Consider the following 16,500-nt stretch of genomic DNA (forward strand, 5'->3'; position numbering starts at 1 on the left):
GTATATTATAAAATACATAAATAAATAAAATAAAAGGTACTATTTATTAAAGTTTTGTTAATTATTATTCCTTTTATCCGAACACATAGATTAATTTGTCCCTAAATATGTGTTGCCTCTTGTTGTGGCATATCGATCTGTTTATTTGTTTCAAAACCATTATCAAAAAACCATACCCATAAATTTACTATATTTTCAAAAGTCATTTTAAAGATTAAAAGATTGAAAATTTAATTTTCTCAAAACATACATAAAACCATTGTTTAAAAAGATTTTTTTTTAAACAATGATAAAACTCAAGTCTTGACTAAAAAATAAACCTCCGCATGAGTGTTCTAAGACGATAGCAGTCGAGTCTATTTCAATTAAATATTTAATCCTTTTCTAACAAATCATATAACCAAATTAAATATCTGGTGAACTAATGAAAATTAAAAAAAGGCAGCATTTAATTGCTTCATTTAAATAGATTACTAACCGGTTTAGATTTATCAAGTCTCAAAGTAGAAAAACAATTTGAAATATTCGCTCGAAATAGTCAAGTTATGTTTCACAAAACGCATACAACGATAATAACAATAAGCATTTTATTAAAATCTTATATTTTCTTCACAATCTGGCACCCCTGTACAGGTTTGCATAAGTTACCAGACAGGTAAAAATATACTCGAATAGAATCCTGCTGAGAATTAAGTTTCTGTTAATAGTTTTTTAAATTTATGACTAGAGGCCGCCATATGACGGCAGAATAAAAATCAAACGTTTGTTCCATAAGGATTGTCTAACTAGTCCTATTTAAACAATGTTAATAGTAAACAAACTAAATAGTAAATAAAATAGAACGTTGCGAATTACCGACAATCAATATTTATTTATCTGCACCATATAATAAATAGTTATGTTAAATTTTAACAACTAAAATATATTTTTTAAATATATACTACCCAAAATTTTATGGGTTTAGTATACACTTCCACTATTTAGAATAATTCTTCTTTTTTTTTAAGAAAATTCTGCAATATTAGGATATCTGAACTATTAATACTGAGAAGTAGGAATTGTTGTGTTGTAGGTTTCCGACAATGAATCTGTCAAAATATGCCCGGCCCCGAGCTAAGCGAATGGTTCTGTGAGAAGAGCTGTGCTGTACTCTGTACTTGTTTATCACCCTTGTGGCCTTGTACTGCTTGTGCTTGTACTGTATATTCTTGTCGCCTATCATAGTATATACCCCCCCTAGTAAGGTAAGTGCCGGAGAAAAAGTGGGGAGAGAGTTTCTAGCGCCAAATAAGTTCGGAATCGGGAACTAAAAATTTAAAGCGGCAAATTCAAAATGTAGGTTCTGAATTTAAGGCGGGAAATTCAAAAAGGATATACTGAATTTTAGGCGGGAAATTCAAAAAATAAATTTCTGAATTTTAGGCGGGAAATTCAAAATGTTCCGAATATTATATAGAAAACAAATATAGTCATAAAATAATAAATAAAAACTTATTCTATGCCAAAATATATTCTCTGTCCAAAAATGTATACACTTATGCAATTTTGTATACCATAAATGTATAACATATCAGATAGAGACATATGTTTTGGCACAGGAAAAGTTTTTATTTATTATTTTGTGACTATATCTGTTTTCCATTACATTAAAACATCAACATAAAAAACAGATATTCTTAAAAATTTATTTATTTCTGTAATTTATAAAATTTGAGGAATCACAGAGATATAATAAATTATAAAGATCGTCATCACTGCCATTGTGGTGGTCTTCACCTGTATCCACGAAACTAGGCTCCATTCTGAACTTAACCATCTATTCACTGCAACCTGCAAAATGATATATGGAATTACACACAAGCAGCAACCGAAATAAGTAAGCCCTACCTGCGGAGACTTGCATACCCATATGGACATTCAGGCATACAATTCATTGAGGTGAGAAAGATTGGTCCTAGTAAATTAGGGACCACTCCTTCGAGCCCCAATGCTCCCCAGGCTTTCCTCACCCTCCCCCCCATACCACGCTGATGTGCTATGGGAGGCTAGTTTCATCTATATATTTACTGAATAGTGCAGAGCAGCATGAGGCTCTTTAGTCTTGCTATGCTATTTGTATGTTTGTATATATATATATATATATATATATATATATATATATATATATATATATATATATATATATATATATATATACATATATGTGTGTGTGTGTGTGTGTGTGTGTGTGTGTGTGTGTGTGTGTGTGTGTGTATATGTTAGAGATTTATTATGTATCTAATGTATTTTACACACAAACATATATAAATAAAAAATAAACTATGTTTATGAGTAAAATATGTGCCCATGTATAAATGTATAATTAAAGTAAAATATGTACCTATGTACTACAATGGCGAGTGAAATATCTCATTCATTTACAATTAAAATGTTTTGAAAACCTTTGTAAACAAAGAGTAAGTAACATTCTTTCCAGAACTTACATCAAAGGAGAATTTTTAAATACACAGTGTTCACAAATTATATGCAATTTCTTTGAATTTCATGAATTTGTAACTAAGTATAATTAAAGTAAAATATGTAACTATGTATAATAAAAGGAAAATATGTGATTATGTATAATTAAAGTAAAATATGTAACTATGTACTACAATGGGGAGCGAGACAAGGACATAGCATTTCTCCCAAACTGTTCACCCTTGTTCTATAAGACAAGGTAGATACAGATGAAAGCAATTGTGAAAGACCTAGATTCAGGAGCAGATGGAAAATGTTTGATGATGAAGATATATGTAAAACAATAAAAAGAATTTTAAAGATTCCATATGAGTCCAGTAAATAGAAAACACAATTTTATTTGTTTACAACAAAATGGAAATATGAAACTGTAAACAAGAATGAATAACATACAAATTGTACAGTTTTATACTGGAAATAATTTAATTACACTTATGACCTGTACTTACAAAATTGTTTTCTCCTACTTTCATATTTTCTGTGAGCTACTAATTTCATAGGATCTATCATAGTGTAGTCTGGTTTATTTTTAAGTAAGTTAATAAACTTCTGGTCTCTGCCATTTACAATTGCATTTACACTTTTACACCACATATACAGAGAAAGTCTAACAATAAATTTACATATATTTATACCTGTATTTGAATGGATTTTACAGTTGAATGGTGAAAAATTTAAACAATTCAATTTCAATGAAATCTGTATCCTCTTTCTTTACTCTAAATAACATATTATATTTACATTGCTCACAGGAAACCTTCAATACTTTCTTTGCTACATATCCTGCAACATAGGTTACAGTACACCTTCCCACCTGAGTTCTCATAACATTTGAAACTGAAAGAGGAAGTGAAACATTCACTTCAGGTGCCAAAGGTTTACAACCTGGTAATACCTCACCTGTTAAAAAAAACCTAATGCATCTAATGCTCCCTCACTAACATCATTTTCACAATTGCTTTCAGGTGAATGAAAAGATATAAAATTATTTATAAGCAAAGCTTTGAAAGTGGTTATAGCATCTGGCACACTTACTGAATGAAAAATGTAAAGACATATTTTTATAATATATTACCAAAGAATATAGAATATTTGATATTACCATGTACGTCAATAAACCTTATAGTTTGAGTTTCTTCTTCTTCAATATCTGCTGCATTCTGAGAGCCTGAAATTTAAATACAATATTTTAACAGAACATAACCAATAAATAAATCTGTTGGACTAATAAATAAACAAGTACTAGATATCTTGATCTTTATCATCATCAGAAATGAACCCAAATAATATGTTGCCCAGAAGGCCCATCAAAATTTATAATAATTAACTACAATTAATATTCATAATACTTATATTAAAAATCAAAGTCATATTTGCGGAATACAATTAAGTACAATTAGATTTATAAGTTTTGATGATTTTAAAATATATAAGTAAGATTCATATGATAGGATTAACATTAATTTAAACAATAACAGTTTAAACATACAAAATATTATTTAATTTAAGTTTGCTAACAAACATTTGCTATGAGGTACAGTGCTTACCTAAAGCTGGTAAAAATCCACTTTATCTTCGTCTGTAAAATGTCTAGAGCAAACACGAAATTTATTGTAAACAGTAAGAGGTGTATAATTGTTTAATACTCCTCTCTTAATTACTTTCAACCATTCCAACGTGTCCATTTCATTTTTCGGATTTGGAAAACGAAATCTACTGCTTGTGTGGTCCTTACAACCAGGAACACAACATGGTTGGCTTTTTCTTTTCTTTTATTTTGTTCCATTTTAACGATCAACAATCATCAACAATCAATAAGATGATTACAACAAAGACAAAACAAAACAAAATTCAACTTGCAATATTTCAATGGCGTACAATACAAATAATACAATACCAACAGACCAACACAACACCAACCTTCATTCTTCAACTTCAATTCTTCCACGGCACATGCGTCTCATACCCCCACCTAGAGTGACTGTAGCGCCGCCGCCATTACGTACGACTGGAATCGTCCAAACAAACTTCCCCGCTGCCCTATCTCTCTTGCACTACTATTTCTTTTTATGTACTATGTCGCCTATCAAACACCTTGTCCTTGTCAGTCAGTGATTGAGTATTGAGTGAGTGATTAGTGATTGTTTAATGACCATCTGTAGTTTTGTTTTCGTTTTGACCTTACTATCAAAGAATATCAACTGGTAGATGATTCATTCTTCATGATTTTAATTAAGGCATATACAATCAATTTCTGTTGAGGTAGTTATTAGTTCAAAGTGTTCAGGTACAATTCTATCTGGACAATGTTTAAGGCTGCCAAGCTAAACGGTTCCTGTTCCATTATATTGCTAGTGTTTTTAGCTGTAGCAAACAAGGTAAGTTTTTATCTTTTTAATCTGTAAAAAACTCTAGAGTAAATATCACTTTCAATTTCATCGATTTCCCCAGAGTTTTCAAACATAGATTAACATTAATAATGTTAATGTATGTTTGCATTTATAAATAATTTTAAATTGATTTTATTGATATCATATACCACTTGAGATCATATATAAATATAATTAAAGGCATATAAAATATAATGCTTTATACTGCTAGTGCAGCTTTGGGATTAATATAGCTAGGTAATCTGCTATCCCTTGGACCTACAGTGTCCAAGGAGATAGATATTTATTTAAATAGGAAACCTGATATACATACAATATTGATAAAAATACACTATAAATTTTTGATATGTTGTTTGAGCAATGTTTTAAAATTATTAAGAGTACTTAGTACATTTTTTTATAGATGCAGGTAACTGAATAAACTTAAGGAAGCTTTAAAAAAAAGAGCGAATTCATCATACTTTGGTAATATTGGCGTGTTATTATAAGAATGAATATTTTTGTTGAAAGAAATGAATTCTTGAAAATATTGATCAATTTTCCAAGACTTTCTTTCTCCAACTACACCTGCAGAAGAACTGTCACTTATAAGTAAGACCACATCTAAACATGCTGAAGGTTTAGATGAAATCAATGGTAAGGTTATAAGGTATGTTGCCAGTCACATATTATGTGAACCCTTGTCACATTTAATAAATGAATCTTTTACGACAGGCCAATTTCCTAACATAAAGGAATCCAAGGGATTTCCAATTTTTAAAAATAAAGGTTCTGCAAGTAATATTGAGAATTTTCGTTTGATTTGTATATCCAGTCAGATTGGAAAGTTGTTTGAACTGGCATTCTGTGAAAGACTAATAAGCTATCTAGAAGCATTTCATTTACTGCCAGATGTCCAAAATGGGTTCACGAAAGGCAAATCTATTGTAAGTGCTGTTGATGACTGTCTTAATTGTATCTATGAAGCTCTTAATGAAAAACAGAACATGTTGGGTCTTTTTTATGATCTCAGTTTTGCTTTTGACATGGTGGATCACAGGCTACTTTTGATGAAGATGGAAGGCATAGGAGTTCGAGGTATACCACATGACTGGATAAGATCATATTTGTCAAATTGTTTGCAAACAATAATATTAGACTTGGTCATCTCTTCTATATTGTTTTTATCAACTATATCAACTAAGTTTGCACTAGTCCTAATCAAATTATTGAATATGCAGATGATACAAGCTTTAATATATTATATTATCAGTTTGATCAGCTTATTAGCAAGGGCAATACAGCATCTCAGGAATTTAGTAAGTATTGTAAAGACAACAGCCTTAACACGTTAGACGCCATGAGAAGCAAGTGTGCATCTCAGTCACTGAACTTACTGACGCCATGAGAAGCACCGTTGCATCTCATACCATTAGTGTATTTCAGGCTACGTGGTACATGCGCGCTTCACAGTACCCATTCATTTATTTGGAATACAGTTTCTAAGTGGCCTGGTGAACTCTTTTATATATTTAGCCTGTATTTTTAGGATACTAGTGTCTAGCAATAAAACAATATGTTTTTATGTAGCTTGAAACTAAGGTTTATTTATATATAATATAAACAACTATTTTTAATGCAAAAGATCAGTAAATATTCCTTAAAAATTAGCAATACATGTTTCTAGTTAAGAAATAAATGAAAAAAATAATATTTGCGCATATACAAATGTCTATAGATTACATGAATGAACCTCGCAAAAACATGTGATACAATAAAATTTATTGCACTGAATGCACCTGAAACGAGAAAAGGGAGTTTTAGTCTGTGCAAATTTTCTACCATTATCTGCTGAATTTTGTGCGTAACATGTGACGCATCTTCTTCTGGCCAAACTTTGCTTTTCCTCCATATGGTGACCTTCACGAGCATGTGGCATATGTTGTCTGGATTAGTTAGTCTAGTGAAATCTACCAGTTGACAAACCAACTCTTCCTTGAAAGATGTGATGGACACGTTACTGTTGGTTCTTTTTTGGTAAATTATATAGGTGTTGACAATAGCTGACCCTAGAAGAAGCTCAATTGCTCTCAATGCTTTCAATACCATTTCACTGATTCTCGTAATGCTGTAGAATAAGACTTAAGTTGGTTGGATATATCTATAAATCCTTTGCTCTTATTGTAGTCGACAACAGAAACTGGCTTTTCAACAATTCTTCCCCTTTGATGGACATCTACCATTTCAGCAGTATGCTTTGTAGTCAGCATAAGCACTTCGCGTTTGTCCTTCCACTTAGTTACTACTACACCTGTGTTACTCTCCATCCCAATAATCTCCCCTTTCTTTAATTTTGCTCCTGTCACTTCTTTAGGATTAAGTTTCCTGTTTTGCCTCAAAGTTCCCACCAAATTTGTATTTTTGTTTAGCAACCTATGTGCTAATGTAAAGCTAGTATAAAAATTGTCTGTGTATATAGTACGTCCAACATCTAATAAGTTATTAGCTAAACTAAACACAACACTATCCGGAACTGATATATTTTCAGTTTTATCATTACCACAATAAATTTGTAGATCATAAGTATAACCTCCATCCAAACAGAGTTTGTATATCTTCACCCCTAATTTATGTCTCTTGTTTTTGATATACTGCCGAAATGACAGTCGCCCCTAAAGGGAACTACAGTTTCATCAATGCAAAGTTCTTCCCCCGGCACTACCACTCTGAAAATTTGATACCAATTTCTCCAATAGGGTTGATAGTTTATACAGTCGAAGTCCTTTATCAATATTTTCATTGTCACTAAAATTGGCAAGTAATAATTCAAACCGATTACGCGACATAAGACACTTTACTTTGCTTTCGTATAATGGATTTTTTGACCAATATGAACACAATTTTGGCAATCTTTGCAATCCCACCCAGACAAGAATGGCCAAAAATGTCTTTATTTCTTCGGTATTTGTATTTACCCACTTATGAATTCTAGCTTTTGGACCATGACCACCTATATTTATCTTTTGATGTGCATATCGATTAGTTTCTTGCACAATCCAATCAATAATGTCATCATTCACAAATAGTTGAAAAAAGTCAAGGGGAGTTTTATCATACATCTCAAAAAACTCGGGTTTGATATCCGAGTCTTGAACAGTGAATGTAATGTTTTTCAAGTTCTGACCATCTATCATGTTCCATAACAAGGGCTGGTTATGATCAATCGCAATATCATCGTCTTCTGAAGAGTTTTTATCATCTGGCAGCCGATATTGGGAAATAACATTGTCAATGGTATCGTCTACTGTTCTTAAGTTTTGAGATGTTGAAGGTAAATCTTGTAAATTACCTTGCATTTTTTGTCTCTTGCTCTCTGGAACCCCTTGATTTGACGAAGAACTACTTATTTCGTCATCACTATCTAATTCAAAATTTTTATCACGAACACTGTCATCACTCTCCTCGTCTGAGAAAAACTCTTCCACTAGCTTTTGCAAACGCTTTTGCTCCATTTCATATGACATATTGAAAACTGATAATACACAGTACAACCTCGTCTACTGATAACCAGCTAATAACTAACACGAAATGCATTTGTCTAGCGAATGTAATGTATAAAATAAACAAGTTACGAGAGATTTATTCTTGCCTTATACGAGAAGCAAGTGTGCATCACATGGCTCCAGGAATCTAAAAGTTATTTGTGGCCACGAGATGCACACGTGCTTCTTACTTAAAAAAATTCTAAAATACAATAAAAATGTAAGCTTTTGTACTTAAACTAAAGTATAACTATTTAAAATGCATAAACTAATACTGTAAATGTATTTAATAGTTTGGCCCACATAACTTTTTTTTTAATATGCATTGTGGCGTTTAAGGTGTTAAATTAAATATAACAAAAACCAGTTTCATGAGATTTTTAACAAAGAATATAGCCCCTGACTATGATCGTTATCTATATATTGATCAAAAGTCCATTCAAAATGCTGAAGTAATAAAATTTTTAGGACTGATGCTAGATCCAAAGCTAAGTTGGGAAGATCACATAGATAAATTAACCTGGACACTAAGTAGTAGTTGTTATGTAATTAGAAATATAAGGGATACTGTATCCTTCCATATATTTAAACTAATGTACTAAAACTTGGTGTAGTCAGTCCTTCAGTACTGCTTAATATTTTGGGGCTCATCTCCATATATGAATAGAGCTTTTATATCTCAAAAAATATACTATGAACTATGTTTAAAGTATCACCAACTACATCATGTAAGCCACTATTTATAAAAGCTTAACTCTTCATGCTTTTTACAGTATTGAAGAATTTTTAAATTATTAATGTATGTCTTGTAATGTAGGTATTTTTTTAATGTAATTTTTAACTTACTAAACTTTTAATGTATGTACACATTTCTATAACATATATTTTTTTTGACTTGTCAGATAAATTTGTGTAATGTTGTATACATTGCATAAATTTATAGATTAATAAATTCTGTCTATCTATCTCTATCTATCTATCTATCTATGATTTTGTTCTCCATTGACAAATTTTGGGATGTTCTGCTCAGAAAGTATAGTACTTCTCTGCTACTATCAAATAGCACAATTGTAGCAAGTGACTTATGTTTTAATGATTTTTGTAGGCCAGTAAAATTGGATGTTTACCGTATAGAAAAAAGAATTTTTTCTGACAAAAGGAGAAAATTTTATTATTATTTAATAAACAAATTAGTGGATTATTGCAGAATCTGTTTAATTTATTAAAAATTGACAAAAACCTTCTTCTTCTGATTGTTCAAAGAATATATGTTGAGATAGAAGAGATCTCATTTTATATGAAATCAATTTCAATAATTTGACTGGTCTATTTTTAAACTGTTCAAATGTTTTGGCAAAGATTTGGTTTCTAAGAAAAATGTAACGTTGACAGCGTGTATGATTTAACTTTAAGTTATCTGCAAGTTGTAGTTAATATCTTTCTCTAACAGTAGATAATGTCTGCGATCAACAACATCGTTGTAAATTACGGCGACGTAACTGGCACTGTAACTATTGTTTGGATAACTATTTTATTGTCTGTTATCTGTATGTTGGTTTCTGCACTGACAGGGGTTTCATAAAGCAAAGAACAGAATTGTTTGTATATTATTAGTGAAGGAGCTTTTGTGAGTAAGTTAGTTTAATTCAATTTGGTGACAAATAATAAATACGACTAACAGTAGTATAGTGAATCATATATCAAAAAGAAACATCACAATTTACCACCTGAAAAAAAAAACTATGATTAGTAATGTGTTTGAAGGACTTGAGTCAGAGAACAAAACATTAATTTAAGCGATGTAGTTACATTATGTAGTATATTGACAAAAGTTTCTGAAGCTAGTGTGTACAGAGTAATTAAAACGGATGATGAAACAAACGATAATAATACTTTAAAAGTTGAGACAACAGGAAGGAAACAAATAAAATTGGATGTTACAACCAAACAGGCTATTTGTCGTGCAGTACATGAATTTTATTTTAAAAAAGATTTTATTTTTATTTTAAAATAACATCTGCTGGATAGTGAATTAAAACCACAGTGCTACATATGTGATATTGTGCTCAGTGTTTGCCATATTTTACTGGAATGTCCTTTATATTGCATGGAGAGACTTCAATATCAATTACAAAATACCTCACAGGCAATATTAAGTGACGGAACTGATATGAAAAATTTGACATCATACTTATATTCCATAAATGTACTAAATAAATTGTAAAACTTTAAATTGTACAACGCCAATGACTATGAGATTGAGGCATAAATAAATAAAAAAAAGTCATAATCAAAACATTTTGTTTACAAACCAAATTAAGAAATAGTTAAACTAAATAACATATCTTTTTGTCAAAGTAAATATTCGATATGTCTACCATTTTCTTTAATTCATTTGTCAATATATTCCATAAAATATCGTCTCATATTAAATAGCATCATTGGTTCTAAAGAAACTGCTGCAGTATTTATTTCTTCCCATAGTTGGTTGCGAATGTTTATGGGATTCTTATAGACACATTGTTTTAATGTGCCTGATACACCAAAATCAAGCGGATTAGATTCTGGGCTACGTGGTGGCTATAATGAATAATGAATGAATATATTCTTTTGGCTACATATCAAAATCTTATGGTATATTGTGCGTGCGTGTATATTAATTACATCTTATTTGTCGCAGAGGTTAAATAATGTATTAAACTGTGATATATCTCGTTCATTGGATACTTATATACACACGGAATAACCTATCGATGACATTACTTATTTATATGATTATGTTACAGCTCATGAGTAACTATAATTACATCTCGAACAAATGGACTATTATGATTTACTAACGAACTAATATTATGCTGAACTAAATTACCTGTGTGTTTACTATATTTATAACAATATCGGTTATTAGGCCAACGATGATGTTTTTGTAAAAATTCTGAGTTTTCAAGGTTAAATTTGTAGCAAAAGTATTATGAAACAAGACACATATGTGTTATTTAATACCTATGCTCTAGTTTCTAATTGTCCTAATAAAAATGGGCAAACAATTTACGTAATAAGTAAATAATAAGTATTCTTTTGGTATTTTTTATGAATTAAATAATTATAATAATATCTCACCACATTGCCTAGGAATATGACTACCACCACCAATTCAATGTTCAGAAAAGTTGTATTTACGTATGTTCTCACTGCCTTCTCTCTAGAATGTGGTGGTATACCATCTTGCATAAACCACATATTTTGGGTTTCCAGCATTTTACAATAGAGAAAAAGTAATACAACGCCAGTATAGAATCTTAAGAAGCGATAGAAAAGGGAAATTGTAAACATATTGACGGCCAACGTCTGATTACGGACACGGCACGTAAAGAAGGAGATGAAGAATCTTTTCTCCAATAAGACATTTAGCAGCCATAACAAAGCATTTTGTGATGTTACATTATCATCTTTGAGTTGTTTTAATAAGAATAAACTATGAATTATGCTTATCTACAGGTATTCAGTGCTTTACCGCACAAATATCACAATTAAGAATTATTATGCAACTGACTTATAAAATGCGATTATCTCCAAAACGGTTAAATTTTGAAGGTACTAACAAGTATACCTTTTCTTTGTAAAAATAATGTATCTTTATTATTTTTTAACACAAATAGAGCTAACCTAAAGAGCAAAAAAGTTAAGCGCAAATTTATGCCACACATGTGGCATACGTGGCGCCCTCTATCAGTTACGTGAAAGTATATATAAAATTATAATTTATCCTACTCAAAAGCATTTAATTGTACATTTTTTTCCAAAAATCTTTACAATCGTAAAAGTCATAGCAAAAATAAAGTTTTAAATTTCCACTTTCATCATCATCATCAGTAGCTCGACAACCCTTTCTGGGTCCTGGCTTGTTCTAGGATTTTCCGCCATTCTGTTCTGTTCCTTGCTTTGTTTTTCCAGTTGGTAATCTTAAGTGTTTTCAGATCTTGCTCCACTTGTTCCATGTATCCAAGTTTGGGTCTTCCCTTTGACCTTCTTCCTACTGGTGTTTGTCTCATAATATGTTTTGGTGTTTCAGTCTCCAACATTCGTTCAACATGGCCCATCCAGCGCAGACGTCCGATCTTTATGGATGTTATGATCTCGGGTTCGTTGTATGCTGTGTACAGTTCAAAGTTATATCTTCTGCGCCATATGTCATTTTCCTTTACCCCCTTATATATGTGTCTAAGGATTTTTCATTCAAATGTGCCTAATAGGTTTTCATCGCTTTTCGATAGTGTCCATGTCTCTGATCCATATACAACGACCGGTTTTATCAGGGTCTTGTATATTTTGCATTTGGTGCTTCTTGTGATGTTGTTAGATCTTAGATGTTTAATTAGTCCATTATATGTTTTATTAGCGATATGTATTCTTCTCTTAACTTCTTCACTGACATTGTTATCTGCGGTAACTAGTGAACCTAGGTATGTAAAATTTTTCACGCTTTCGATGTTATAGTCTCCTATTGTCAGATTCTGTAGGTTTCTTTGGCCTGTCGATTTACTGACCTTCATGTATTTGGTTTTTATTTCATTAATGTTTAGGCCACTGTTTTGTGCCGCTCTTTCTATCGCATTAAATGCTTCTATCATCTCTCTTTCGCTTCTGGCTATGATATCAACATCATCTGCAAATGCCAATATTTGTACACTTTTTGTTATTATTGTTCCTCTGGTGTTGACTTTTGACTCCCTAATTATTTTCTCTAATGTGATGTTGAATAGAATACAGGATAGGGCATCTCCCTGTCGTAAGCCCGTTCTCACATGAATTGTATCTGTTAGTTCGTTTTGAATTCGAATTTTGCTTTGTACTTTAAGTGTTTCTTTTATGATATTAATGAGTTGAGTTGGAATATTAAAGTCTTTCAGTGCATGAATCAGAAATTCTCGATGGATGCTATCATAGGCACTCTCAAAGTCAATGAAAAGATGATGTGTGTCTATATTAAATTCACTAGTCTTTTCCAAGATTTGCCTCAAGACGAAGATCTGATCTATTGTGGACTTCTGCCTGCGGAAACCACATTGATATCCCCCAACTATTTGTTCCGCATATGGTCTCAATCGGTCATACACAATATTTGACAGTATTTTATATGCCACAGTCAGTAGCGTTATTGCTCGGTAGTTTTCACATTGAAGCTGATCTCCCTTCTTATGTAGTGGAATAATTACTCCGGTATTCCAGTCTTGTGGCAGTTGTTTATTATTCCATATGTTCACTATTAGTTCGTGTATCGCATTCAATAGGGAGTCTCCACCTTCCTTTATTAATTCTGCGCTGATATTGTCTAATCCAGGTGACTTGTTGTTTTTCAGTCTGGTAACTGCTTCTTGCATTTCAGCCACTGAAGGTGGGGTTGTTTCTCTGGTATCCGTTTTATCCAGTATAATTCCATCATATAGTGGATCTTCGGTTTTTTCAAACTTTTCTTTGAAGAATTCTGTCCATCTTTGTAGTATTTCACTCTGTTGAGTTACTATATCTCCTTCTTTGCCTCTACACATCATTGTTCTTGGTTTAAATTCTTTTCTACTTTTGTTAAGTTTTTGGTAGAATTTTCTGGTTTCTGATGGTTTATTTAGTTCTTCCATTTCTTGGAGTTATTTTTCTATGTGTTCTCTTTTCTTTCTGCAATGTATTTTCTTCTCTTCCCTCCTTAGCATTCTATATTCCTCCTCTGCCTTTCGTGTTCTATGTCGTTGTTGTAGTCGTTGATATGCATTATTTTTCCTCTCTGTTATGTTGCGACACTCTTCATCGAACCACTGTCTTTCAGTTGATTTGGGCTTTTTTTGTAGACCTAGGATCTCTTTGGCCGCGTCTTGTATGATGGTTTTACACGCTTCCCATTCTCTGTTTATTTCCTCGTGCTTTTGTCTGTTTTCTAGCCTTACTTTTATATATTCTTTGTATTTTGCCTTTTTGCTGTTGTCTGCTAAGTTTTTTTTTCCACTTTAACACCCTGTATATTTTAAAGTGCAGAATCTACGGTTTCTGCTTGACATACTGTGGCAAAAATTTGGCAGAATTTAAATGTGAAAAGCAAACGACAAGCTTTCCTAACTGGTTTTTCGACAGGTTTCATCTTTTTCCCTTTCCATCTGGAAAGGGAAAACGCCTTATTATTAGCCATATGGGTAGGGACTCAGGCAGTGGCGGCGCAAAATCATAATTTTATGTGGGCAAGATACATTTTGCGAGGCCCTCTGCTCGCGCGTAAAGACAGATTTTTTGAAACAAAAAACATGTGTCATTTTATTATTGAACTTTAATTCATGCAAAATCTAGTCAAAATTACAACTAACCTAAAAATATTTAGGATATTAGGATAAGACCTACAAACGTAAAAAACAATTTAATTTTTAAATATTACGGGAACAGAAATTTTCTACTTTTTACATTGCTCAATTGTTTAATTAGGTACTCGCATGGACGTATACGTCCATGGGTACTCGTAATCTAGCTGTATACTATTTTTTTCCACATCACAAACAATAAATAAGTAGTTAAGTACTTGGCTACGTATTTATTATTTTATAAGTAGGTATAGTTACAAAAGAGCGTTTTGAAACAGTGAACCAGTTTTAATTTCTTAAATAGAATGTCACGGTGTACAGGGAGACTCTGTTCTTTGACGAACGGGGAATACCCTATTTTGTTTTGGGTGGCGACGTGCAGCGGAAATTTTCTTCGCTAGCGATAGGATCGCAATTTCAGGGGAATACCCTTTTTTAGGCCAGCGGTGACGTGCATTGCAGCGGGATTTCTCGCGAGCGACAGCGACGCAAGTCCTTTTTTCGGCGCGTTCATGGCTTAGGTTTAGGTAAGATATAAATCTCCATAACGTGAGGCCTCTCGGATTGCGAAGCTGTGGGCTGTGGCTCTATTAAAACTTGGAAATGATTGTTAGTTCCCACATTTGATGTTCTTCTTTAAATATATACCCTATCCTATACATTAAGCCCATTTTTCTGGAGTTACATGGAGGATTGCTTGAATCAGAAATTCCTTAAATTCGTTTATTTGAACGCTTTGTTATTGCATGCTACTTCCCCTTTCACTTGCGCCCAGATAAGCTCAATAGGATTACATTTGATAATACAATCATAGAATGATAAGGTGGTAGATGCAGAACTTTAACTCCATAATCTTTTGCAGTTTCATCTAAAGCATATTTAAGATATTCAATTTTTCTTACCCACCCAATGTCAAGTAGCTGAATTTTGAGCATTGATTCTTCGTATGCAATCCCCTTTTCTGTAAGCCATTCTTGAATTTGTTCTAGTCTGTGACTATGATATGGCGCATTGTCCATAACAACCACAAATCCAGGTTCTAATTTTGTTAAAATTCTCTAAATCAGCGCTCAAATACTTCGGAAGTCATTTCTTTATGATAATATCCTGTTTTTCTTAACTTAAATTCAAGCAAACCATCATCAAGGTCTTGCTTAAGATAAAAAGCAGAGTTACTAATTTCTTCAAATCGGTACCAACTGATCTTCAGCATTTTTTTTCTTGTTAGTATTTTATGCATATATATTTTGTGTATTTTATGTATTTGTCAAAAATAAATATTATTTGTCAAATGTAGGAAAAAGTTTTAAAATCTTAGCCGTCGACGCAGAGAAAAGACAGAGAAAGTATTCGGAGAGACAGAGTGGGAACAGGTAGAAGCTCGACTTGTTTCTAACGGTACAGTCTTCTTCAAAAGTTTATTTTATTTTCATTTATTATAACATCTCAATTCAGTATTACTAGGAACGTCATGAATTTAAATAGTTTTTAATAATAATAAGAGTTTTTAAATACAAAGCTAAGAAAAATTTGACCTATTTTGCTATTTAACTGTAGTATACAAATAGTATTGAATCATTAGCAAGAAAAATGTTGAATTTGATGTAATCCATTAATGTCTTTTTAATCTTAAGTGATACAGAAAGGTAGGTATTTTTAAAAAATGGTATTTTGCAGTAAATTTAAGTATTTTGTCCAGTGAAATATGCTTCAAATAAAAATAGAAACTAC

The 16,500-nt window shown here is 31.9% G+C and overlaps 1 protein-coding gene and 1 long non-coding RNA gene across 4 annotated transcripts in view; one reads left to right on the forward strand and one right to left on the reverse strand.

The window, feature by feature from the left end:
• Nucleotides 1-1,671: 1,671 nt before the first annotated feature.
• On the reverse strand, nt 1,672-4,573 carry LOC140451132 (uncharacterized). 2 transcript variants are annotated; one of them, XR_011952028.1, is made up of 2 exons: nt 4,438-4,573; nt 1,672-3,685 (listed from the first exon to the last, which is right to left on the reverse strand). It is a non-coding gene; the product is annotated as an uncharacterized lncRNA (long non-coding RNA). The 2 variants fall into 2 exon arrangements; XR_011952027.1 differs by lacking the exon at nt 4,438-4,573 and adding an exon at nt 4,065-4,204.
• A 53-nt stretch (nt 4,574-4,626) lies between these two features.
• Nucleotides 4,627-16,500, forward strand: part of LOC140451119 (NPC intracellular cholesterol transporter 1-like) — a 229,349-nt gene continuing 217,475 nt past the window's right edge. The window contains exon 1 of one of the 2 annotated variants that reach the window (XM_072544850.1): nt 4,627-4,895. In XM_072544850.1, coding sequence (XP_072400951.1) covers nt 4,824-4,895 — 72 coding nt within the window. In that variant the 5' untranslated portion in view covers nt 4,627-4,823. The remainder of the gene's footprint in view (nt 4,896-16,500) is intronic. The other variant, XM_072544856.1, reaches the window with a different exon arrangement.

Source organism: Diabrotica undecimpunctata, chromosome 1, assembly GCF_040954645.1.
Source record: "Diabrotica undecimpunctata isolate CICGRU chromosome 1, icDiaUnde3, whole genome shotgun sequence".
Lineage (NCBI taxonomy): Eukaryota > Metazoa > Arthropoda > Insecta > Coleoptera > Chrysomelidae > Diabrotica > Diabrotica undecimpunctata.